The sequence below is a fragment of the Coturnix japonica genome, chromosome 13 (assembly GCF_054131305.1).
Source record: "Coturnix japonica strain WE chromosome 13, WE-NBRP24, whole genome shotgun sequence".
NCBI lineage: Eukaryota > Metazoa > Chordata > Aves > Galliformes > Phasianidae > Coturnix > Coturnix japonica.
In genome coordinates, this window is record NC_140675.1 from 19,000,599 (window position 1) to 19,022,594 (window position 21,996).

Genomic DNA, 21,996 nt, shown 5'->3' on the forward strand with positions numbered 1-21,996 from the left:
TGGTATGGTATTGGTGCCAGCTACCAAACTGGTATCTATTTAGAGGACACTTCCAGGCCTCTCACCATTCCTAAGGGCAACATTGATGTGGTTTCTGCCACAAACCCTGTCTCCAAACCTCAGCTTCACTGAGTATGAGACTGGTAATATGTGAACTACAACCATGCAGACAGACCCCTGAAATAGCAACACCTATGATACATGATGCATTTACTACTGCACTTGGGCATGGAGTTTTCCTTGTAGAAAACTACTACTGTGGAATTTGTGGGCATTCTACTATAATTATTCTTAAAAAAACAGTACTTGGAGGTCACTATGCAATAGTAATGACAGGAAACATGTACATCTGTATCTATCATATCTATGCATACACACATTTACATGAATACACGCATATATCCCCCACTATGCTACATTCAGCATTGCTCACATTCAAGCTGGATTCTCCCTCTGCCTCCCATCACGGCTGTGACTTCCCAAGTTTCTAAGAGTTTAATGTGGGACAGCTCTACTACAGCTTTACTTACTGATTTATTTCTGGAGCAGGTTTTAACCCCAATTACCCCTCATTCACTTGGGCTGCAAAAAAAGAACCAAGTTTTGCTTGGCTTCACAGACTGCTTCTTCGTTAACTGCTATTGCCTGACCCCAAATCCCTTGCAGATAATGTCCTAACATTTGGAGTAATAATGTATGGATATGTTTAATGGGCAATTCATTATGATACCCTTGGCAACGTGGATTTAAAAAGAGGAGGAAACCGCTTCTTTCACCAATTCATCATCCTTCCTGCTGCATGTAGATATATATTAATGGCAAAGAGACAATCGGGAGTCCTTACAAGTCTAAGTACTTCCAGAAGCCTGTGGTCCTTGCACTCCTGCCAACCATTCCATTTGGACCAGGACTGATGGAATCATTTTTTTCTTACCCGTTCCCACCTGTTCACAACCCAGGCTGTTTCCAAGAGCAGTGGACACAAATGGACTCGTGATTTGATATAAATTTCCTGCTAGAATGGGCTCCAGTTCCAACAGTGGGAGACAGCACCGAGGATAATCCTTCTATCATGGATGAGAATGGGGAAACTACATGGCTTGTGTGGCAGAAAAGCTGCCCTCTTGGCTTGGACTGTGTTGCAAACTAAGTATTCTAGAGTAGAAGTGTAAAACAAGAGGTAAAGAAGAAACAAAACTATTCTGACAGCAAAGGGAGAACTAATGACTGTCTGGAAGAAAAGCTTCCTGCAGATGAAAGAAAAGCAAAACCTGCGTTCAGTCTGCCCCAGGACAGCGAGGAGACAAGGTGTTCTGGGTGCAAAAAGACAGCAAGACAAAATCACAAGGTCTGCATGCCATCCTCTTCTTCCTGAGCAACAGGAGAGACAACCAGCTGGAAATGCCTTGTACAGGGCAATTCCAGTAGCAGCTGGGGCTTCTCTGAAATCCCAGGAATTCTGAACCCAGGGATTACTGAGAAAGAGCACGAGCTCCCTGGCTCAGGTTTGGGCAGACCTACGAGTGCCCTGAGAAGAATTTTCAGATGAACAGTGTATCGGTCAGGAGTGCTCTCAAAGCTCTCATTGCATTTGTGCTGACTGTCTCATCCAAACCCAGATACTTGTCTTCAAAGCCTTTGGATATTGGAGGTTTGTTTTGCTCTGGGCTGAGATTCTTGAGTCTCTAACACAGACTTACTATTTTCTTAAGGCAATTTGTTTAAAGTCTATGCAGATCTTATCTGCACAATAATATTTCTGAATTATTTCACAAGGAGAGAAGATTAATTCACAACTGCAAAGCACTCCGGTAGTGCTAAATGTTATTAATGGCTCCCAAGTTTTCTTCTTTTGGAAACAGTGGCCATTTCTTTTCATAATGTTTTAAACAGTTGCTGCTCAAGGAGCTTAGACTGCAGATTCCTGGCTTGTGGTTTGTCCATAAATCACAGACCTGGAGCCTGACCAAGACACTCTCGATAGTCTCAGCAGGAAGTCTGGACGAGAAAAAACTCTGTTCTCAATCTGGCCCCATGAACGACTTTATGGGCCGGTCCAGTTTCAAGGTCCTGAGCCAGACGTGAGAGGGATCCTATCCAAGTTCGAAAACACAAGGTCTCAGGAACATCCTCTCAAACTGGATTTCACTGCCTATAAATATTTTCCATCTTCTGCCCTAGAGTATAGGTTTGACACAGCTGATGAGCCTGGGCAGAGCAGGAAAGAAGGCCACGCTGTTGATCACTGGAGGTTTGTCAGCACACAAAACTTAACTTGCAAGACTTTTTTTTCCCCAAACTTCTAGAAAACAAACCAACCAACAGGCAGCAGTTTAACAAAGTCCCAGTAAAAATCAAAGCTAAAAAATTAATCTTCCAGACACGGCAGGGCTCAGCATTGTTTAAGCCAGGAACCCAAATAAGCTCCATGAGATTCTTCCCATGGGGAAATCTGGTAGAGCAAACAGAAGCAAAGGACACAACCGGCCCATGCTGGCAGCTTTACAGCACCATTCCCATGTTTTGCCTCAATATGGTAGAAAAAATAGGGGTCTCTGCTCTTGCTGCAGAAACCAGCTGATGATACAGTGCTTCTGAGGATGAGTAAGTTAGGATCTACATGGAGAAGATGTGACTGGAAGTGCAAAACTCCAGCTTCATCACTACAACCAGCACTGAAGTTCTATGTATGAGCCACACAAACCTTATCTGCTTGCTTTCCAAGGACATGGCTAACAATTTATAGCTGGAGGGTCTCCTCTTTTCCTTCCACACTCTGCTGCAATCTATTACTTTCATGGCACTCTCTTCCCACCACTGTCCAACACCCAGTGTTCTGCAGAACCAGGCAGCATCAGAAGACAGAACTGTGAAATCACCAGCTGGAAGACACAAAGACCAATAGAGTAAAGGGAAACCAGAAGAGTGGAGGGCTTTGGAAAAGAAGCAGCGTTTATTTATCATAAATACAGGTCAGTTAGACATGCAATTTATCCCACAGAAGAGATAAAAAGCCCTGGTGAGCCTCCAGGAAGCCATACCTTGGAAAGCCATTTCCCAGTCACTTCCCTTTCTCTTCAGCAAGACAAGGATGAACTCAGCTGTACATCAGCTTTACACCTTTTCTGCCATGGCTCCTACTGGCTCCTACCTGTGCAGTGGTGGCTGGAAGTCCCCTGCATTCTCCATGGCCATATGCCAAGTGAATCCCTCACTGTTCATGTGTTCAAGCAGATGCTACAATAGCTGACACAGTGACTGTACTTGAGGAAAGAGGTATCAGCACAGAGTTCATCCTTCGGTCTTCTAGAGCTCAGTTTTTCTCCAGGATTTTGGTGAGGAGTTCATTCAGCCGGCTCACCATTGGTCTGGGATCTTCATTCAGTCCTGCTGCTATCATGGCATTCTCATATATCTGAGAAAAAGAGGAAGAGTATTAAATAAACAGGGAGAACAAGGTGAAGGAATGCTGAGGAAGAAGTGAATGTCACACTCCAGGACTTGCACATAGAGACCAAGCATGTTTTCTAGGCAATCTGTTAGGAACCAACATGGGCCACAAGCAGCACAAACACCCACAGTGGGGACCATGGAGGAGGGATAATCCAGCTTGCTACAAGGGCTCCACTCCATTCCCAGCCACATAGTCTTCAAGGTGGCTCTGGGCAGGATGGCAGTGCCTTTGGAGAAGGCTTGGCTCTCACCTGATCAAGCAGCATCTGGGCCAGATCAGGCTGACTGTCCTTTAGCTCGTGAAGCTTCTTAATCAGAGTGTGACTGTAAGAATAGGAGAGACCCATATTAAGACTTAGCATTTTTTGGACATGTGAGAAATTTCTTTCCAGAATGAGCACCTAAGCCAAAGTGGGACAGAAAATGATCTACCAGAAGGACAAAACAGCTCCATCTTCGTCTCTCCTGTTCCAGGGGTTTCTCTCTTCTCTCCCATCCTGACCCTATAACCCTGCCAGTCCTTGCAGGCTGGATGCAGTGAGGGTGGATGGCTCATGTCTACCATACCATACAGCTTCACAGACTAAGAAGCTTTAACACCCTTAATGGGGAGAGTCCTGCTACCTGGATGCTTTACGTTGCCCTTTTCCCTACCTCCAACCCAGCAGTAAGGCAGTGTTTAGCAGTGCTATTGCAATCCTTTACCCCGTGTTGATCTCCAGGGTGGGCTGAAGGAGCTGGGCACGCTCCTCCTGGGTCTTGGCCAGCTGCTGCATGCGAAGGAAATGGCGGGCAGCCCCCATCTCCAGCACAGTGATCATGGCAGGGTGGGTGTCCAGCCGTGTGGTCACCTGTGGCAGTAACACCAGTCAGTGTTGAAATGGAAAAGTAGGGGAGGATAAGAGATTGAGAGTCTCTTCAGTGCAGACCTATACCAAAACTGCACAACTTGTTCCCATCCCACAGGAGCTGCTTAAATGGACAGGGCAGCTGGCATCCCAAGTGGCACCACTAGTCCATAGGCAGTAGCTCACACATTCCTGCCAATAAGCTGTTCTAGCCCACAGGCAGGGCAGTCAACAGAATGTTCAGACTTAAGTATGAGTGACTAAAACGGGCTTTGCACATCACACACAAAGAAGTCATTCTCCCCACTCCCACAAGGACCACCAAAATGACAAGTACCAAAACTCACATCACTTATAGAAAGGACGTATAGGAAAAGAATAATTTCTCTCAGGGTCCAAAAAAAGCCCAACAAATCTGTAGCAGCAGATTCCCAGTCAATCTCTGCCTCTTCTTCCTAGAATGTGCTTTCTGTGGATCTTCCGTACTCAGCTACCCAGGTGAAGAATACCTACCTTAACACCAGTGACTCGAGAGCCTAAGGCATTTCTCATCCAGGCCATCAGGTCCTCAGCCTCCGCATCTGTCAGACGTTCTGCAGCTAGCAGAGAAAAGAGGGCACATGCACCTTCTGTATGTCAACAGACACTGAGATTTACTTCTGATCTCAGTCAATTTCACACCCTTGTTTACAAGCTCTCTTGTAGAAACGGGAATGCAACACCACTCAGCACATACCTGTGTACATCCCCTTGTCCATAACTGCTATAATGAGAGAAGACAAGTTCTTCTCCTGCCTATCCTTGCCTCCCTCTGTTAAGGTACCAAGTGTGTGCACGCTCATATAGTCATGAATTGCAAGTGTGCTGAAAGAGATGTACCCTCACTGCCTGACACAGGACAGCAGGCCTGCATGCAGTGGGATGGGACAGGGGAACCCCACCATACCTGGGCGGCTCTCCTCAAACTTCTCTTCCTTATAGTGATCAACAACGATGTCTGTCTCCACTGAGATGAGCTTCTTCTTGTCAAACTCCCGAAGGTGCAAGAGTGTCAGCTCATCAAATTGCTCATAGCAGAACAGGACCTGTGCCAAAAAAAGACATTGAGATTTAACAGCACTTCCCTTCTCCAGAGGCAACTCTGCACTAAATGGCAAGAACATCACAAAGGAAACCAGCAGGTTCAACTTCCACTCAGGGCTTCAAATAAAAGCAAACCCTTGAGGTGCTTTGTTACTGTGGATGGCTGGGCTGCAGCTGCCACCCAGGGAAGCACCAGCCTGAAAGGGCCACCTGCCTGCAGAGGACACCTCTAACAACACTGCATCCAGCACTGCACAGCAACTCCTGGGCTCCTGCTGCAGGGTTCAGCAAAGGTAAATAGCAGATGTCAGAATGAGCAGAAATACCTAGTTGTCTGGATGAATACTAGCCCACCTGCACAGTATGCTACATGTGTGGCCTATAATCTGACCCCATGCTACAGTAACCAGTCCAAGTGGAAACAGAGGGATAAAAAGAGAGGGACTGTTGCAAGCCTCACTGCTCTGCCCAGCTCCAAAACCCAGCAGAGCCCTGACCACAGATGCAGCAGCTCAGCCTGGCCACAGCAAACTGCTAACCTACCTCCATGTCCTTTTTCTTCATGGCCTCAAAGTAGGGTGAGTGTTCAGCGAGGTGTCGGTTGGGTGCACACAGGTAATAGATGTTTCTGCTCCCTGCCTTCATGCGGGAGGCGTACTCGGTCAGGCTGGTCAGCTGGCCTGCAGGCAGGGCAGACGATTCATAACGCAGCAGCTTCGCAATGTCCTCCTGGAACAAACGTGCTCTTGTGAGCTGAGGGCAGCTCACAGAAGCTCTGCCTGACCACTCCCAGTCCCAAGGCATCTCTTTGCAGTGAGTACTGTTGCAAAAAGGCTCAGGCGATTCTGAGTTTCCCCCTTCCTGATCCAAATATCATGGAGGCAGGAAAGTGACCTAGACATGATGTATGCCAAGCTCTCCTGGAAATGGGAATCCAGGCTGAAGACAACAGTAGGGGAAAGCTCTACTTTATGGCAGGATGTAGTTCAAATTACATCAACAAGGGCTGACTGTGTGTGGATACAAAGTTTCTGCAGTGTCTCAACATAAGAGGAAAGCAGCACCCAGCCAGAAAAAGTCAGAGTTAGGGTAAGGGGCGTTAGGGAACCCTCAGGTCTTATTAGATCCACAAACAAGAGCTACGGACACATAAGATTCACAGAGAAGTAGCCATCCCCCTCATTCCAGGCAGCAGCCAACACTCATTCTCATCACCTTTAGTGCATCAGGACAGCTGGTACCTTGACATCCTGCTCTGCTATCGTGACAATTCCCTCTCTCATGAATACTCCGTATTCCTCAAAGAATTTTGCGTATTTCTCAGGGTCCTTCTTGCTCTGGTCAACGAAGAATTTGATCAGCCTCTTCTGCAAAACATCTCGGAGCTTCCTGCAACAGGAACAAGGCCTTCTGAAGATGGCTGCTAGACCAAGGTGAGTCTTTAAGTGAACATCTCCCTCATGGTTCTACACCTGTTCTTTGTATTTCAGTCAAAAGTAGCACTTGAGCTGGAGAGACAGCTACAGCTGTGGCACAAATGCACTGCTAAAGTTCACATCTTCAACATGAACATAACCAACCACACACAAAATATTCAGCACACACCCACAGCCACCCAGCATGAAGCCAAAAGAGACTCAGCAGTACACAGATCTACCTCTTGCTTACCTGATGAGGGCGCTTTCCTGCAGCAGCTCCCTGCTGAGGTTCAGGGGTATATCCTCACTGTCTACAACACCTGGAACACAGAGCAACTCTTGAACAGTGAGGCACACATGAGCACCACGCTCAGGAAGGGATCAGCCCCCCACCTAACCCCCAGTGGAAGCCCTGTTCCACAGGCTGCTATTCCTGCTCCCAGCACACACCTCTAAGGAAGCGCAGCCACTTAGGCAGGATGTCTGCAGCTTTGGTTTGAATGAGAATTTTGCGGCTGTAGAGGGCAACGCTGGAACCCAGTTCCCTGCTGATGTCAAACATGGATGGTTTCTGCAGGAAGAAGAGACAGAAAGATAACACCAGCACTGTTCAGTGTGCCCAGTCATTAAGTGCACACCATGCTGCAGCAATTGGTACTGAATCCAACAGGAGCTTTAACCTTGGCGGCTGTCTTCCCCAGGGACCCGAGTCACCTTCAGCTCCTCCCACAACTCACTATCCCTACCATTTTCCTGTGACATCCAGCCTACCACAGAGATGCCACATTGGATATTCCTCCTTGCAATTCTGCAGCTGCCTCCTCTCCCTAAGGGGCACTGCTATTCTCTCATCTCCAGAGGAGCTGGAGCTGTCCCACAGTTCCCTGGACACATACTTGCTCAGGAACATAGAAGATGCTGCGGATGTTGAGGGGTGCATCAGTCTTGTAGTGCAGGACGTAGCGGGGCTTGTCGAAAGCCTGCGCTATGAAGCGGTAGAACTCCTCATGCTGCCACTCACTGATGTCCTTGGGGTCCAGCATCCAGAGTGCCTGTGGAGGAGCAGGGAGATGAGTTCCCATCAGCTCTCATCCTTTGTGTCTTCATAGCACAGGGCTCTACCTTCAGAAGAAGAGTTGCATTTTCTCTCCGAGCAACAAATCAAAACAGTGCCATCTTTCAAACAGTCACACTGCTCTGCACAGTGTGAAGGCAGTGGGATGTAGTATGGTCCATACACTGACTAACTACTGACCCTCAGTTGATCTCTGGTCACCTTCCACCTTCTTGCCCCACAGCAGGCACAAGGCAAATTTTGTCTGGCCCAAAACAAAAGGGATTTGGCTAACTTCCATCACTTCACATTGGCCAGAAGCATCCTGAGCAGTTAGTACAGCTCAGCTGACTAGTAGTGCTGGTCAAGCACCTCAAGGCTCAGACCAACAAAGAAAAGTTAAAGTTCAATGGGAGGAGCTCCTGTCTAACAAACATCGGGACCAATTAAGAAACTTTTGTTTCCAGACAGAAAAGCCCAATACGCTTAGTTCCACTCTTCACCATTCCAGCCCTAATGAGTGGCAGGAGTAATCACTGGTGGCAATACAAACCTCCTGCAGACCAGTCCAAAGGATGCAACTCACAGCAATCCTGCCATGCTTCCATATTCCTTAAAGCTGCTTTTGCCTCAAAGCCTTGCTACACAAGTGGCTTCCTAACCTTTCCAGCATGCAGATGGCCCTGGAGGGTTTGCAGGATCACAGGTAGGACCACAGACTCAAGTGGGTACTAAGATGCTTCAGAGCAGCCATTAGATTAAGTCTTGCTTTCCTAGAGTCTTACTTGTAGCTACAGTTATCATAGTTAAGACCACAAAAGCCTCTAATTCTATATTGCCAGATACATGGCAGGCATTCAAAACCTTATCTAGGAAAACCCACAACAGGGATCTATGGCTCTGTTTACAGTGAACTGAGGTTGATGTGTGGAAAAATGGGGGGGGGGAAAGATCCTGGATAAAGAGGTCTGAAATAGGAGCATGAAGAGAATAAAGCTATTGCCATATCCCAGTGGAAAACACACTTTCTGATAAGACAGAAGTACACCATTAAGCAATTTCACCTCTTGCTCCAGTATGGCTCTTCTCTAGGGAGTGTGCTCTATTGATTGTCAGGCAGAAGATCAAACAGCTGCCTACATCTATTTCTAGTTTTGTAATTTAAGGGAAACAGCTAAAAGGCTTTGAAACAGAAACATTATAATCGTAGGAATCCAAATAAATATCAGACACTGAAAACACCAATTACAGAACATTAAATAAATTAGCATGATAAAGCATTTCAGTACATCTTAGCAACTTGTCAGTGCCACGTTTTATGAAATAGCAAACAAATACAAACCCTCCACCTACTCTCTTACTTGAAATTTAACCAACCCGGGAAAGAAATGCTAGAAGAAAATAACGTACAGGTGGCTTTTTTTTGGTTTATTCTAAAGATAACAAATTGCAACTAACAGATTCCTGCAACTGGACCAAGAGCTCCCGCCTAAGGTGGGCCTGGCTGTATCATTATGTGGTCAGCCAAAGAGCTAAGCAGAATATCCATCCCGCTCACCTGTAACGTGTTAATTCGTCTCCCATTGAGATACAGAGGGAAGCTGATGAAGTTGCTGTATTTTGTCACCACCTCTGGAGTGGAAAAAAGACACGAAAGAGTCATGGTTGTGAAAACAACAAAGTGAGAATTTCTTCAGTGTGAAATTCTTCAGAATGGTGCTGCAGGAGAGGAAGAACACTGCAAATTCACCTCCCACCTATAGAGAACCAACAGATTCCACACATCCATAGCACGTAACAGCACTTCCCTCCTCCACTCACCCTTGACTCGGTCTTCATTTGCAAACTCCTTGCAGTCTTCTTTGAGATGTATAATAATCTTAGTCCCAGTTCTGACACCAGATGCTTCAGCGATCTCAAACATTCCTGAGCTAGGATTAGAAACAGAACCCATGTCAGCTTGTGCCTCAGTCACATCTACCATTGGACGTGTAATGAAACTGACAGCTCGCACAACACTTCAGCACCAAGAGGAAAAGGCAAAAAAGCCCCATCTTGGATGCCTGAATGTTCTCTGTGCATTTCAGAAGCCCCAGGGAGTGAAGCTGTCTTTCTATGGAGAATCTGGGCCCTAGGACACAGCTCTTAGCAGACCAGTAGCCTCTACAAAAAAGGAAACAAACTTCAAGCAAACTTTGGCTTGCACAGGCCTAACCTTCAGCCACAGCTTGTTGCAATGAAAAGAAGCTGTGCTCTGGTAGAGGCAGCACGTTCTGGGTGACCATTCCTACCATACTGCTAAGTGAATGCCACACAAGTATGACGACAGACAAGCCTTCAAACTACAGAAATACAGACTGCAGTGCACATCTTGCTTTGCACAGTTTTCAGCTCATGCCTGATCCAGACACAGCCCCTGCATGCTTCCATCCCACTCTGCAGCCTTACCCATCTGAAGACCAGTGGTAGCCCAGGCTCCCTGGCTCTGCAGACTGTGAGAACACCTCCACTTTATCAGCCACCATGAAGGCTGAGTAGAAGCCTACTCCAAACTGGCCAATGATTTTACTGCTAGCTTCAGCTTGGCTCTGCAATGCATCCAGAAATGCCTGGAGGAACAAAGGAGGAGACATAAACCACCATGCAACGACTTCAGGGACTGCATCTCTGGAAAAGGGTGGAGCATTGCCTAGGGCAATGTACACTGCAACTAGCAGGACAGGAAAACGGTCAATGAGGAGCAAGCAACCTCAGAGTGGTTACTCTAGAGATAGAAAAAGAAGTATCAACTAAATATATATGACAATTTGCCAGCACAAGGACACAGCTGGTGCCCTCGTGGATGCAATGGGAATGGCAGATGAGCCTGTTTCCCTGCACAAACATGGCTCACAGAGGAAAGCCTTTGGGACTGAGGGCAGCCAGGTGCAGCAGCACTACACCCAGGACCCATTAGTGCATCTTTGGCACCACAGGCCTCCCTGGCCCACAGCAGAGACCACTGTAGGCAAGAAGACTCCATGGGAGGTTGTAATTTCCCAGATGGGCTGGGGCCAAGGAAAGAGACAGAATGAGAAATTACTGGGAGAACAAATGTGGCTCTAACTGGAGAAGCCTATTCTTAGGGGGAGAAGGGGCACCTTGCCCTGAGTTACCTTTGAGCCTGATCGAGCAATGGTTCCAAGGTTAGAAACAAGCTCCTCCTGGGTCATCCCAATGCCTGTGTCCTGAAAAGAAACAGCAACAGCCACTGAAATACCAGCAGAGAATTGCTGTAGCAAGCAGAACCCAAGCAGCTTCTCCTTTTGATCAACAGTCTCTTCCAGCCAGTTTCTTCCAGCCAGTCAAGCAGTAAATGCAACACCAGCTTCCAGCAGTGACTACACCTGCACCAGGGCAGGACAGCAGACTCAAAAGGCTCAGAGCTCTAAGGGTCCGCAGCTGCTTTGTGGCTATAAGCCACCAAGACATTCAGAAACTCAAGCATTATACGGAGACAACACAAAAACCTGCCAAGACAGGCTGGTTTCTGCACCACTAACAACTCCATGTGCCAGTGCTGGAAAGCAATCTCAGCCCAGGTCTCAGCCCACCTGCACAAAGAGTTGTGCACATACAGTCAGCCCCATTCCTGAGCCAGTACACAGGGGAGGTGAGGAGCAATGAGGTGCAGCTTATTTCCAACCAGCAGCGGCAGAGCGACCAATCCCTCAGATCTCAGGCAACGCAGGCTCTTGGCTACAGGGACCACATTCATTCATCTTCATACAGTGCCTGTCTTTTCCTGCCCCTGCTCCCCTACTCAGTGGACCTATTTACCAATAAAGGCAGTGTAATTAATACTAATATATTTCTAGTGTGATGTTTAAGTCCACCAAATGACCAGTGGCCAACCTGTGAGGTTACCAAGCGAGGTGCTGCGTGAGCAGACATTGCTCTGCATCCCCCACATCACAGCACAGCGGTACCTTGGCTGAGAAGATGAATGATGCCAGGTAACATCCCAGCACAGGAGCTGAAAAGCCAGGATAAACAAACAGAGTATGGCACAACCTCAGGAATCTGACACGGTCCCTTTCCCCAAGGGAAGAAAAACAACACAGCACCAAAAAGTGCAGAAAAAAGATGTTTTCAGCATCTGGTTCAGTTTTTGTTCGTGCCAGACCCTGAGCAGAACACTCTTAACTCCTCTGATCCATTCCTATTTATAGTGCAGCATGTCATTCCCAAATTCCACTGCATTAAAAAAATACTCCGTGAATATATTTGGCTATTTAATTCCCAGCCAAACTTATTGCAAAATGCTTAAGGACAACTCCTGGAGTCTGAGCTGATGGGGGTGAATGCAACGAACAAAGAGCACAGCTCAGAGCACCGCTCCTCCAGCAGCGCTGGGCTGCTCACAGGGGAAGCAGAAAACGTGTGCTGTGATGGCCAAGCAGGGGTGCTGGCAATTCCTAAGGCAGGAGAACACCTGAGTGGATCCAAAGGGGAACCCCATCGAGATTCAGACTGCTCCTGCAGCACCTGTGCTTCCTGCAGCCAGGTTCAGTGCTGCGCTGTGTGGCTGCCTTCAGCAGATGGAGCTGCTCCCTGTGCTGGGCTGTCTGCAGCTCTGCAAATACCTCTGAGCTGCAATCAGGCAGCAGAACTGTGCTCCATCACCATTACAGCTTCATTCCCCCATAGATGGCTTCAAGCCTCCCCTTCAGCCTCCAGGAAAGTTTTACCTTCCTAAGAACAGCAGTGGGAGCAGAGCCGGTCATACAACCATGGGGCCAACTGGCTGCGGGCCTCCACAAATCACAAGACACAAGGGATATGTTCCGAGTTCAAAGTGTGCAGTGCTACCCCACAGCTCTGCAGCGGAGAACGAGCAGCACAGGACTGAGGGCATGGACACTTCATTAGCTGGCAGCTAATTACAGAAGCCCACCTGCTACTCTGCTGAGCTGCAACCTGCCCACCTGGTTGAACTGCCCTCCTGGGACTTCTCAGGGCGCCGAGCACACAACCAGCCCCACAGCCACCCCACAGCACTGCTCCTCTGCACTGCACCTTCGTGCTTTCCCTGTGCTTTGTTCCAGCCCTCCTGCTGTGGGTACAGCTGGATGGCTGCATTCATGCAGCATCAAGTGCTTTGTTTGCCCCACAGCCCGGAGGACTCCCCTGTCTTTCTTAAAAGAACATCCTCAGCTCAGTACCCATCTCATCACATCACTTCACAGTTCTTGCTTTTGTATCATAATTTTTGGTAAATGAGAAGCAAATCGTATGCAATTACAGCAGCAAATCGAGTTTAAATCAACAAATTGCTCAGTTTAGCTGGTAAACAAGAACCTGAGTTAAGCAGCATTATCTTTGCTCATTACCTGAGACCAACCCAAGGAATTGCAGAGCCTCATTACTTAAAACAATCAATTAACTAAACTGCCTTGGCCACAGCTGTACCTGAAAGAACGCTTGCAGTTAGAGATGCATGTTGAAGCCTAACATGGCAGCTGTCTAAAGCAAGAGCCTGAGGTTTTGCTTCTTTTCCAGCACTATGTAATAACACTGTAGCATCATTCACAACAACGCTGAGTGCTGCAGCAGACTCAGCTTCCACCCATCCAGGTCCAAACGCCTGCTGTTCAGCAAAGCACTTCCTTTCATGCACTCCAAATTTCTCCTTTTTAAACGTGACATGCTCTTTTTCTGGCACAAAGAGGAAGAAAACAAAAGATTCTGTGTTTCTTTAGCCACGGGTTATTTGAGATGCACGTGTATGTGCAGATCTCTGGCTTTTTGGTTAAAGATGATGCAACTCCTGGAATTCTAACCTAGCCCTGCAATTGGAGGCAGGTGCCTCTAAGCTCCATCCCAGCTGAGGCTCAGCTAAGCACAGAGAGCTTCACCCCTCCATCTCTACCTGCAGTTTTGCAGGTCACTGCTCTGAATGAGGCTTGGTCCAAGCAATCTTTATATTCCGTGCATTTCTTCAAGAGGTTATAAATAGACCCCTTGCTGGAGATAAGGAGCTTTAGGCACCACTGAGAAGGCAAATCTATTAAATGAGATTGGAGTAGTGCTGTTCTCTCTCTCGAAGCACAGTATTTCTGCAGTTAAAGGCTTGCTAGTTAAGACTCATTTAGTCGCATTAGAGATGCACAGACAGCCAGATAGGGGGTTATAAAAAGACAAATCCCTAGCAGCTCTAATTGGGTATGATGTCAAACACATCCAGTCTGCAAGGTGGGCAAACAGGCCTCCCAGCCAAAGAAGAGGACAGCTTCCATGAGCTGTAAGCACGTCTGGATGGGATCAGAAGCGATGTGTGCACCATGACAGCAGAAGGGAAAGACAAGAACAAGACAGCCCCAAGCAGGGAATCATCCCTAAGTGAGAACTCATTAACGAATCAGTCAGAGGAATGCAGGAGCCAGGTGTGAGAGGGGAAGCAAAGCTGCTGCACTGTGATTTGAGAATCTTTGGGCTGACAATCGTGCTGCCCACTAACAACCAGCAGCTTCCCCATGGCAACTACAGCTGCTTGTTTGGCAAAGAAACATAAGTATAAAACAACTGAGCAGCCTCTAACAGTGACTGCTGTTGTCACACGTGTAAAATACTGCACCATGTGCCTTGTCTGTACCACATCTCTTGTGGACTGCTCTGCTCCAGTCACCCCTCACTGCTGTCTGCTTCATTCTCTGCTCTCCTAAGAGCAGAACAAAGCTGTACTGCCACAGCTGACACTGTCCATGAGGAAAGTTAACAGTTTGCCTTCTTTGCATTAACATCTTTGCCACAAAAACACCTGAAGCAGGAACATGCAGAGATGACGAGCAGTGGAACCACCACCCCAGCACCTGCCAGCAGCCCACATGGGAGGGAAGGTCTGTGAGCTGCCATGCAACATAAAACTCTTCTTCATGGGAAAGGGCTGCACTGCCACCCAGCTTCCACCAATCCCCCACCAGGCCTAGAGATAAGAGCGAGCGGCAAGGAACAGCACTCTCCTGTTACCAATGGAGATACCTGGATAGTGATGGTTCCCTTCGCACTGTCTGTCTGCAGGTGGATCTCCATCTCTGGCAATGCCTTCCCTTCTGCCAGCAGCCGATGACGCAGTTTCTCCAGCGCATCGCTGCCATTGGAGATCAGCTCCCGGATAAACACCTGAACGAGACACAACCTGACACTGCAGCCCAGCTTCGTTCAGTGCACAGAGCTCCCAGCAATGCAGAACTCCAACAGAATTGCTAATAGGTCATGGCCTTTCCCCATTATCTGCCTGGAGAATGGCTGGGAAGTGCTGAGGTTCTGAGCACCACAAAGACTGAGCAGCATTCTAAGCTCAGGTCTGGGGGATTCAACCTGCCAGCGATGAGGCTTCAGCAACAGAAACCTGCCAGCTCCGTGCAGCTGGAGGTGCCCTACGTACCTCCTTCTCTGAGTACAAGGAACGGGCAACAATATCCAGCAGCTTCTTTGTCTCAGCCTGAAACTCGTGCTTGGAGGCTGCACCTGGAATAAGATCACAGACACACGTGAGGTGCTTCAACACTTCCCTGTGGGCAGAAAGGCTGAACTGCCTTCACAACATCCTTCAGCTGCCACGAAGCAGAACTGCACCCACAGCTGTGACCTCCAAAAACCCACCGTGGTTCCATAGCCCGACTTTGCTTTAAAGCACCTCCCTGCAGAGACGGTGCACGGTTACACCCGGACAATGCTCTGAGACCTGCCTGCAGCTGGACAACGACCCCTCGAGACCCCACCGTCCATCCGTACCCACCGTTCACGTTCTCGGTGTCGCTGATGATGCTGTGCAGCGGCTCTTCCTCTTTGCTCTGTGCCGTCTGGGTGCTGTACGGCCGGTAAGCGGGGAAGCCAACAGCGGGAAGGCGGTGCGGGAACCTCGGAGCACAGAGCAGCGCTCGTGGGAGCCGGGCCGGCCGTTCGGCTGCAACACACGAGTCAGGTACGGCAGCGTTAACCGCGAGAGTCAACCCCGGCAGGAGCCCGGGCCCCGCCGGTGCTTCGGGCAGGGCCCGGGGCCTCGGCTGTGACCGGGCTCAGGGTATGGGGTGCGGCACGGTATAGCACGATACGGTACGGTGCGGTACGGCCCGGGGCTGTTCTCACCTGCAGCCACCCGCGCCCCGGTCCCGGCCCGCAGCACCGCCGCCAGGCGCCGCCCCCCCCGCACCGCCGCCATGCCGCGCTCCGGACTCACGTGGCGCCGCCTCCTCCGGCGCGTGGTGATGACGTCACGGGGCAGCGCTATACGTCACCGCCCGGCTGCGGGACCCGCCGGGTGCTGTGCTCGGTTCGGTTCGGTTCCGTCGTGTTGACTCAAAGTCCCGCTGAGCTGCACAGCCATGAGCAGCTCCTGGCCCCGGCAAGGCCGCAGATGGGTTCCCTGTTCCCACAGTGCGGCTCCTTACCCGGCACCGACCCGAACGAACCTACACCGAGTTCCGTACCGCGCTGCGAACAGGCCCGGCCTCCTCCGGGCTGCGCTGAGCTCCGAATCCTCCCGGTCCAATTCAGCTCCGTATCTCACCGCTCAGCGCTGCTCATCCCACAGCGCTGCTCAGGCTCCGCGTCCCTCAATCCAAGCAGCTCCATCAGCTTTTATTGGACACACCAGCACATCCCAAATTACCTCGTTCTGATCGCAAATACGGCATTTACCTTCATTTTAAGCACACAGCATGAAATACAGCATCAGAGAAATACAGCATCAGCCATCAGGGCTTCCCAGCCCGTTTCCTTGTGATGGCTGATTGATGGATAAGCTCCGTGTTGGCGCTCACTGACCTCACCCAGCCCCACATACTGACATCTTCCACTGCTGGAGACGTTGTGAGTGCAGCGCTGCTGGTGAACGTATTGCAGCTCTGAAGGCTTGTGAGAAGGACTTAGAGCTGCTGTATTTCAGGAGAGAGCAGCCGCAATGCACTGGTGGGCTTCACTCACAGCTACAGCCCGGGGGGAAGCGGCTCTGGGCTGGAACTTGAAGGAACTGGAGGGGCTGCAGCAGCCCAGGAGTGGAAGGTCAGTGACAGGAGATGAAAGGGAACGTGGACAGTGTTTGTTATCTTTTATTCCACAGAACCCCCCCAATCTAAACTCAGCGTTAACAGCAGAAAAATAGTGTTAAAGTCAATAGGTTCGTATCCCACCACAGACTAAATAAATTAGCCCGGCATTAACTCCGTTCTCTCTAATTTCCGTTGATCCTCCACTCCATTAACGCGGCTTTTAAAGGAACCAGCGGCCGGTTCTTATTGATTCCAGCGGCCCCTCCCGGCTGCAGCCCATGGGCTGGACATGGATGCGGCTTTGGGCTCCGCTCCCTCCCGGCCCCGTGCAGCCAAAACGGGATCAATAAATAAAAACCTCCCACATTTCCGACACGTTTTTTTCTTTTTCTCTTTTTTTAAAGAACAGAAAATACACGTGAAAAAAACGGCATTTAGCGCAACTCGGTGCCTTTTGTTTTTCTCTTTTTTTTAAGCAATACTTTATATACAACAGGGAAAAAAATAAAACCCCCAAAAAACCCCAAACCAAACCAAAGTAAAGGAAGACATGCAGAGTCCAAAGAACAACATCGAAACCAGCATCTCGAGCCCCCACCAGCCCGCGGTGCCACCACGGACAGGGATGAAGAAGGAGCAGCCTCGGTTTGCTGTTGCACACAGTTTATTTACCAAGATGATATTATAAGTAAGAAATGAGTCGGGTTTGGGTTGCTTCTGTCGTGTGTGTGGTTGTTGTTTTCTTTGACCATTCTATACAGTGATTGAATCTCCTCGGGTTGGTTGGTTGGGTTCGGTTCTGTTTTGTCTGTTTTTTTTCCTCTCCTTATTTATAGTAATTATAGCGCTTGCATGATTTACACTAGAATTGCTTTTTTTTTTTTCCTCATTTCAAGTTTCACGTAGAAGAAAGAAAGAAAAGAAACGCTGCTTCTCTATTCCCAGCAGCGCGGGATACGGAGCCGCCACTGTCCCTATATTTGCACCTACAACCAGTTTTGAGCGTAGAGAAACAAAGCAACGATTTCTACACCTGCTGCTCCGGGCGCTGCCGGGGGCTGAGTCCGACCCAACCCGCCCGGCCGACCCTCCCCATCCCCCCCAGCACAGTTTTGTTATGGAGATGGGAGGAGCCGCCCCGGCCTCGCAGCCAACAGTTTCTGTATATGAATCCTTGTGTTTTTCTCTCTTTTTTTTCTCTTCTTTGAGACGCGACGTCTTGGAAATCCCAATAAAAAATATGCATATAATGAACTCACTTTCCCCCCTCCCCCCCCCCAAGACCCCCCCCATCCATCCTCATTTAAAAATAAAAACAAACAACGTAATGAGTCAACAGCAACAAAAAGATAAAAACCAAATCAACGCCCCAAAGAGGGCAGGCGCCTGGAGCTGCCCCGTGACCCAAATGCAGCCTCTTTGTGGTGCTTCTCCTGTCGTTGTTTGTTGGGTTTGGTTGGTTGGTGGTTGTTTTTGTCCCCCCCCTTGTTGGGTCGGTTTCTCTTTGTTTTGTGTGGGGTTTTTTTTCTGTCCTCCCCATTCAGGAGGCTGCGGTTCCGCCCGGGACCCAAAACAGCCCCGGATGTCCGAATCCTCAGTACAAAAAGTCCGAGAACACCAAAGGAAACAAAACCAAACCAACCCCTCCCCATCCCCACACCCACCCCCCAAATAAAAGTGATGCTCCCATAATGCTACAAACCCTCCACGAACTTTTCTAACGTGTCCCCGGTGGTGTCACCGACCAGGGACAATTCGTTTGACAACGCACTCCTGTTGGGGGTGTTCAGTTGTGGAAGCATTGCACTCTGTTCCGGGTTGCCCAAGTGTCCCTGATCCATGGAGCTGGCCATAGTAACTGCGAGTCCCGGGTGGGGGGAACCAGTCTGGGGCGAGACGTGGTGCGGCGACGGCTGGGGCTGAATCCGCGGGGACGGGCTGGAATGTGGCGGCTGGGACTGGGGGCGGGGAGACTGAACGGGCGCCGGGGACCGCACCTGGCTGCTGAGGGAGGTGGCGATCTGCTGGCCGGGGAGATGAGACGCCTGCGGTTGTCCTGAGAGCATGTGCTGCTGGGGGCTCATGGGGTTGGGTTGGCCCGGAGAGCCGATCTGCTGCTTCATCTGCTGCTGCTGCAGGATCCGCTGCTGCAGCGCCTGCTGGATGTTGGGAGCGCCGTCCGCCCCCAGGCCGGGCTGCCCCATCTGGTTCAGCTGTCCTATCTGAGCCATCTGTCCCATGGACCCCCCCTGTATCGATATATGCTGCTGCATCCGCTGCTGCTGCATGGCTTGAGGGTAACCACCCGGTCCTTGGGGCTGCTGGAACTGGTTGTGGCCGGCCATCCCCGCCGCCATGCCAGCCCCTCCTTGCTGCTGCTGCTGCTGTTGCTGCTGCTGCAGTAGTTGCCTCCTCAGGAGCTCTCGGTACTGCGGGTTCATGCCTGCCATGCTAGTGTTGTGGCCGGAGTTCATGATGTTGATCGCTTGTCCCTGCGGGTTCATGGCTCCTATCCCTTGCTGCTGGGGAGGAACGCTCGGTCTCTGCACTCCCGCTTGCATCGCGTTCATGTTCTGCAATCCCGGCTGCGCGTGCATGCCTGGCTGTTGCATGCCGGTCTGCGGCTGCTGCATGCCAGGCTGGGGCTGAATGCCCGCCTGCGGCTGCATCCCGGGCTGGTTAGCCACGTATTTGGCCGTTCTTTGCTTTATAAAAGCTGCCATAAGCTGAGGGTTGGACTTAAGGATATTAAGAACCTGCTGCTGCTGCTGCGGAGAGCTCGGTGATTTCAAGGTCCTCAGCAAGTCCTGAAGTGCATTTGGAGGGATGCTCCGCGGCGGCTGCTGCACGCCCGGCATCCTCGGCCCCGCCACTGCTTGCGCTGTCGCCATCGGCATCACCGGCCTCGCCATTCCCGGCTGCATCGCCTGCTGCTGCGGCATCGGGGGCGACTGCCACTGCCCCGGCTGCATGTTGGACATCACCGGGCCGCTGACGGGGTTGGGCCGCGGTACATTCATGCCGACCTGCTGCATCTGGCTCACCGAACCCACCGCCGGGTTTACGAGCCCCGGGCGACCAGGGGGCAAACCATTGTTGATGTTGTTGACCCTGTAGAGCTGCTGCTGCTGCTGGGCGGCCTCTCTCTCGATCTGCCGAGCAGCTTCCACTGCGGCCGGCGGCGGCTGAGCAGGAGGTGGAGGCGCCGCAACCGGGTTTGTGGGTTTTCCTGTCGAAACAGTGGTGGGGGGCTGAGTTCTGGAGACGCTGGGAAAGCCGGCCGGTGACATACTTACAGGGGAAGGCTGGGGCTGGGGAGCAGGCTGCGGTGTCTGCGGCGTACTTGGCTGCTGTGTGGGGGTACCAGGCGTTGCTGAGGTAGGAGAAGGCAAACTTTGCTGAGGCACGTTTCGGGTGTTCATGGTCGCCATCCTTCTGCGCATGAGCTGGGCCTGCTGCAGGCGGTGCTGGATCTGCTGCTGCCGGAGCTTGTGTTTGATGTTGAGACAGAATGGCACGGGGCATTTGTTCTCTTGGCAGTGTTTGGCGTGGTAGCAGCAAAGAGCTATGAGCTGTTTGCACACCGGGCAGCCGCCGTTGGTCTTGCGCTTGCAGCCCTTGGTGTGTTGGACAACCCGCTTCATCTTCTGGCAGGATGGCAGCGAGCAGTTTGCGTTGCGGCACTGACAGGCGTGGACGAGGGACTGAATGCAGCGCTGGATGCTCAGCCGGCGCGACTCCTGGGGGCTCTTTGACTGCTGCTCTCCTTGGCTGTTGCTCTCATCATCCAGGCCCAGGCCCCACTTAACCATCTTGTGGTCATGGCTCTTAGTGTTGTAGCAGTTAATGCAGAGGTCGTAGTCCTGAAAGCAAAGAAAATGCAGAGCTCAGTTGCCTGTGAAGTGCTACCTGCGACACTAGGAGGGGGGAGAAACATGAACCCGGTGTGGAAGCACATCTGGGTTACAGTGGGCACAAACATGGCCCAACAGAAGCAAGACAATCCCAGGCTCCACTGAGGGCAAGAATGCAATCAGGCACCGCTTCTGTGCCGTCACTTCCATACGTTGCAGGGTTTGGTCTGCTGGGTTTTTTCCTTCCTTTTTGATGATGGCAAATTTTACATCTCTGGAATGGCTACCAGACAAGTTACACAAGGAGAACCAAAACAGTGCAAACAGCTCTACCCTAAGTGCTAAGAACCAAGGATCTGCTCTCCATTTAACTATCCTTGGTGTAATTACTAACAATTAATTCCTGACCTGCAATGTGTTTTTTAATCAGACAGCCCTTGAAGCAAGTGCCAGTTTCATGGCAAGACGGACACTTACCTGAAAACCTCCTCAAACACCCCATTCTCACTGCCCTGAGTGCTTTATTTGACTGCTAGCGGAAGACAATTCCCCTCACACAGAAGCAGCCAGAAGAAACCTAATGGCCACACTTCCTTTCACCACTTAATTCCAGCCTTGCCTCAAGAAGCCCTCTTCAGTGCTCCCCTCGGAGGGATTAATTAAGACTCTTCAACCACAAGCCTGGCAATAACTTCCAGTGTGAGAACGAGGCTGCATTTACTCAACAGTTTTTAGTTCAGCTGCAGCCAGAGGTCACCAGCAGCCCCATGGAGGAGACCTGCCCCTCACATCCACCCGTGTGATTCCACGTGTAATTGCTCTCTAATGCAGTTCAGTAGAAGTGATCTCTACTGCAATAGGGCCAGACATCAGAAGTACAGAGCCAGGTTAGGAAGCAATTATTTGGGTTGATCCAAAGGGCAAGAAACCTCTAAAGCTGGGCTGAATTGGAAGCCCCTTTTCCCAGCTGCATAGCAGCCTGGGCACGTGCCTGGCTGCACTCAATACAAAGCCAAGCACCACATACAACATGGAGCCAGCTGCTCCCGTGGTCATCCATTCAACATGGATACACCAGTCCTGCAGATTCAGGTTACTCTGACAGTGTCAGACCCTGTCAGTCAGCCCTGAAATTCTGTCCTGATAAGCTGAAGCCTCACTGTGCAGAGGAGCTTGATGACAAGGGCAGCAATTCACCTGTAACCATTCTAGGACATGGCAGCTTCCCATCCAGAGAAACAAAGGCACCTAGAA

At 50.3% G+C, this 21,996-nt stretch overlaps 2 protein-coding genes and 1 long non-coding RNA gene across 19 annotated transcripts in view; 1 reads left to right on the forward strand and 2 right to left on the reverse strand.

Annotated features, from left to right (window-relative positions):
- Positions 1–2,940: 2,940 nt before the first annotated feature.
- Positions 2,941–16,077, reverse strand: TRAP1 (TNF receptor associated protein 1). The gene is given in 18 exon segments (NM_001323238.1): positions 2,941–3,415; positions 3,705–3,777; positions 4,159–4,304; positions 4,815–4,900; positions 5,248–5,386; positions 5,928–6,113; positions 6,626–6,773; positions 7,053–7,122; positions 7,253–7,373; positions 7,699–7,854; positions 9,415–9,488; positions 9,678–9,787; positions 10,305–10,465; positions 11,012–11,083; positions 14,877–15,017; positions 15,283–15,365; positions 15,637–15,804; positions 15,987–16,077. Coding segments are annotated over 18 exon segments (2,109 nt in total). The 5' UTR covers positions 16,060–16,077; the 3' UTR covers positions 2,941–3,313.
- On the forward strand, positions 6,709–11,702 carry LOC146758711 (uncharacterized). The gene is made up of 2 exons (XR_014934105.1): positions 6,709–6,817; positions 9,944–11,702. It is a non-coding gene; the product is annotated as an uncharacterized LOC146758711 (long non-coding RNA).
- Positions 16,078–17,254: 1,177 nt separating the features above from the next.
- Positions 17,255–21,996, reverse strand: part of CREBBP (CREB binding lysine acetyltransferase) — a 65,303-nt gene continuing 60,561 nt past the window's right edge. For all 17 annotated transcript variants that reach the window (XM_085514777.1, XM_085514783.1, XM_085514778.1 and 14 more), the window contains one exon: positions 17,255–20,751. In XM_085514777.1, the coding sequence (XP_085370903.1) occupies positions 18,583–20,751 (2,169 nt within the window). In that variant the 3' untranslated portion in view covers positions 17,255–18,582. The remainder of the gene's footprint in view (positions 20,752–21,996) is intronic.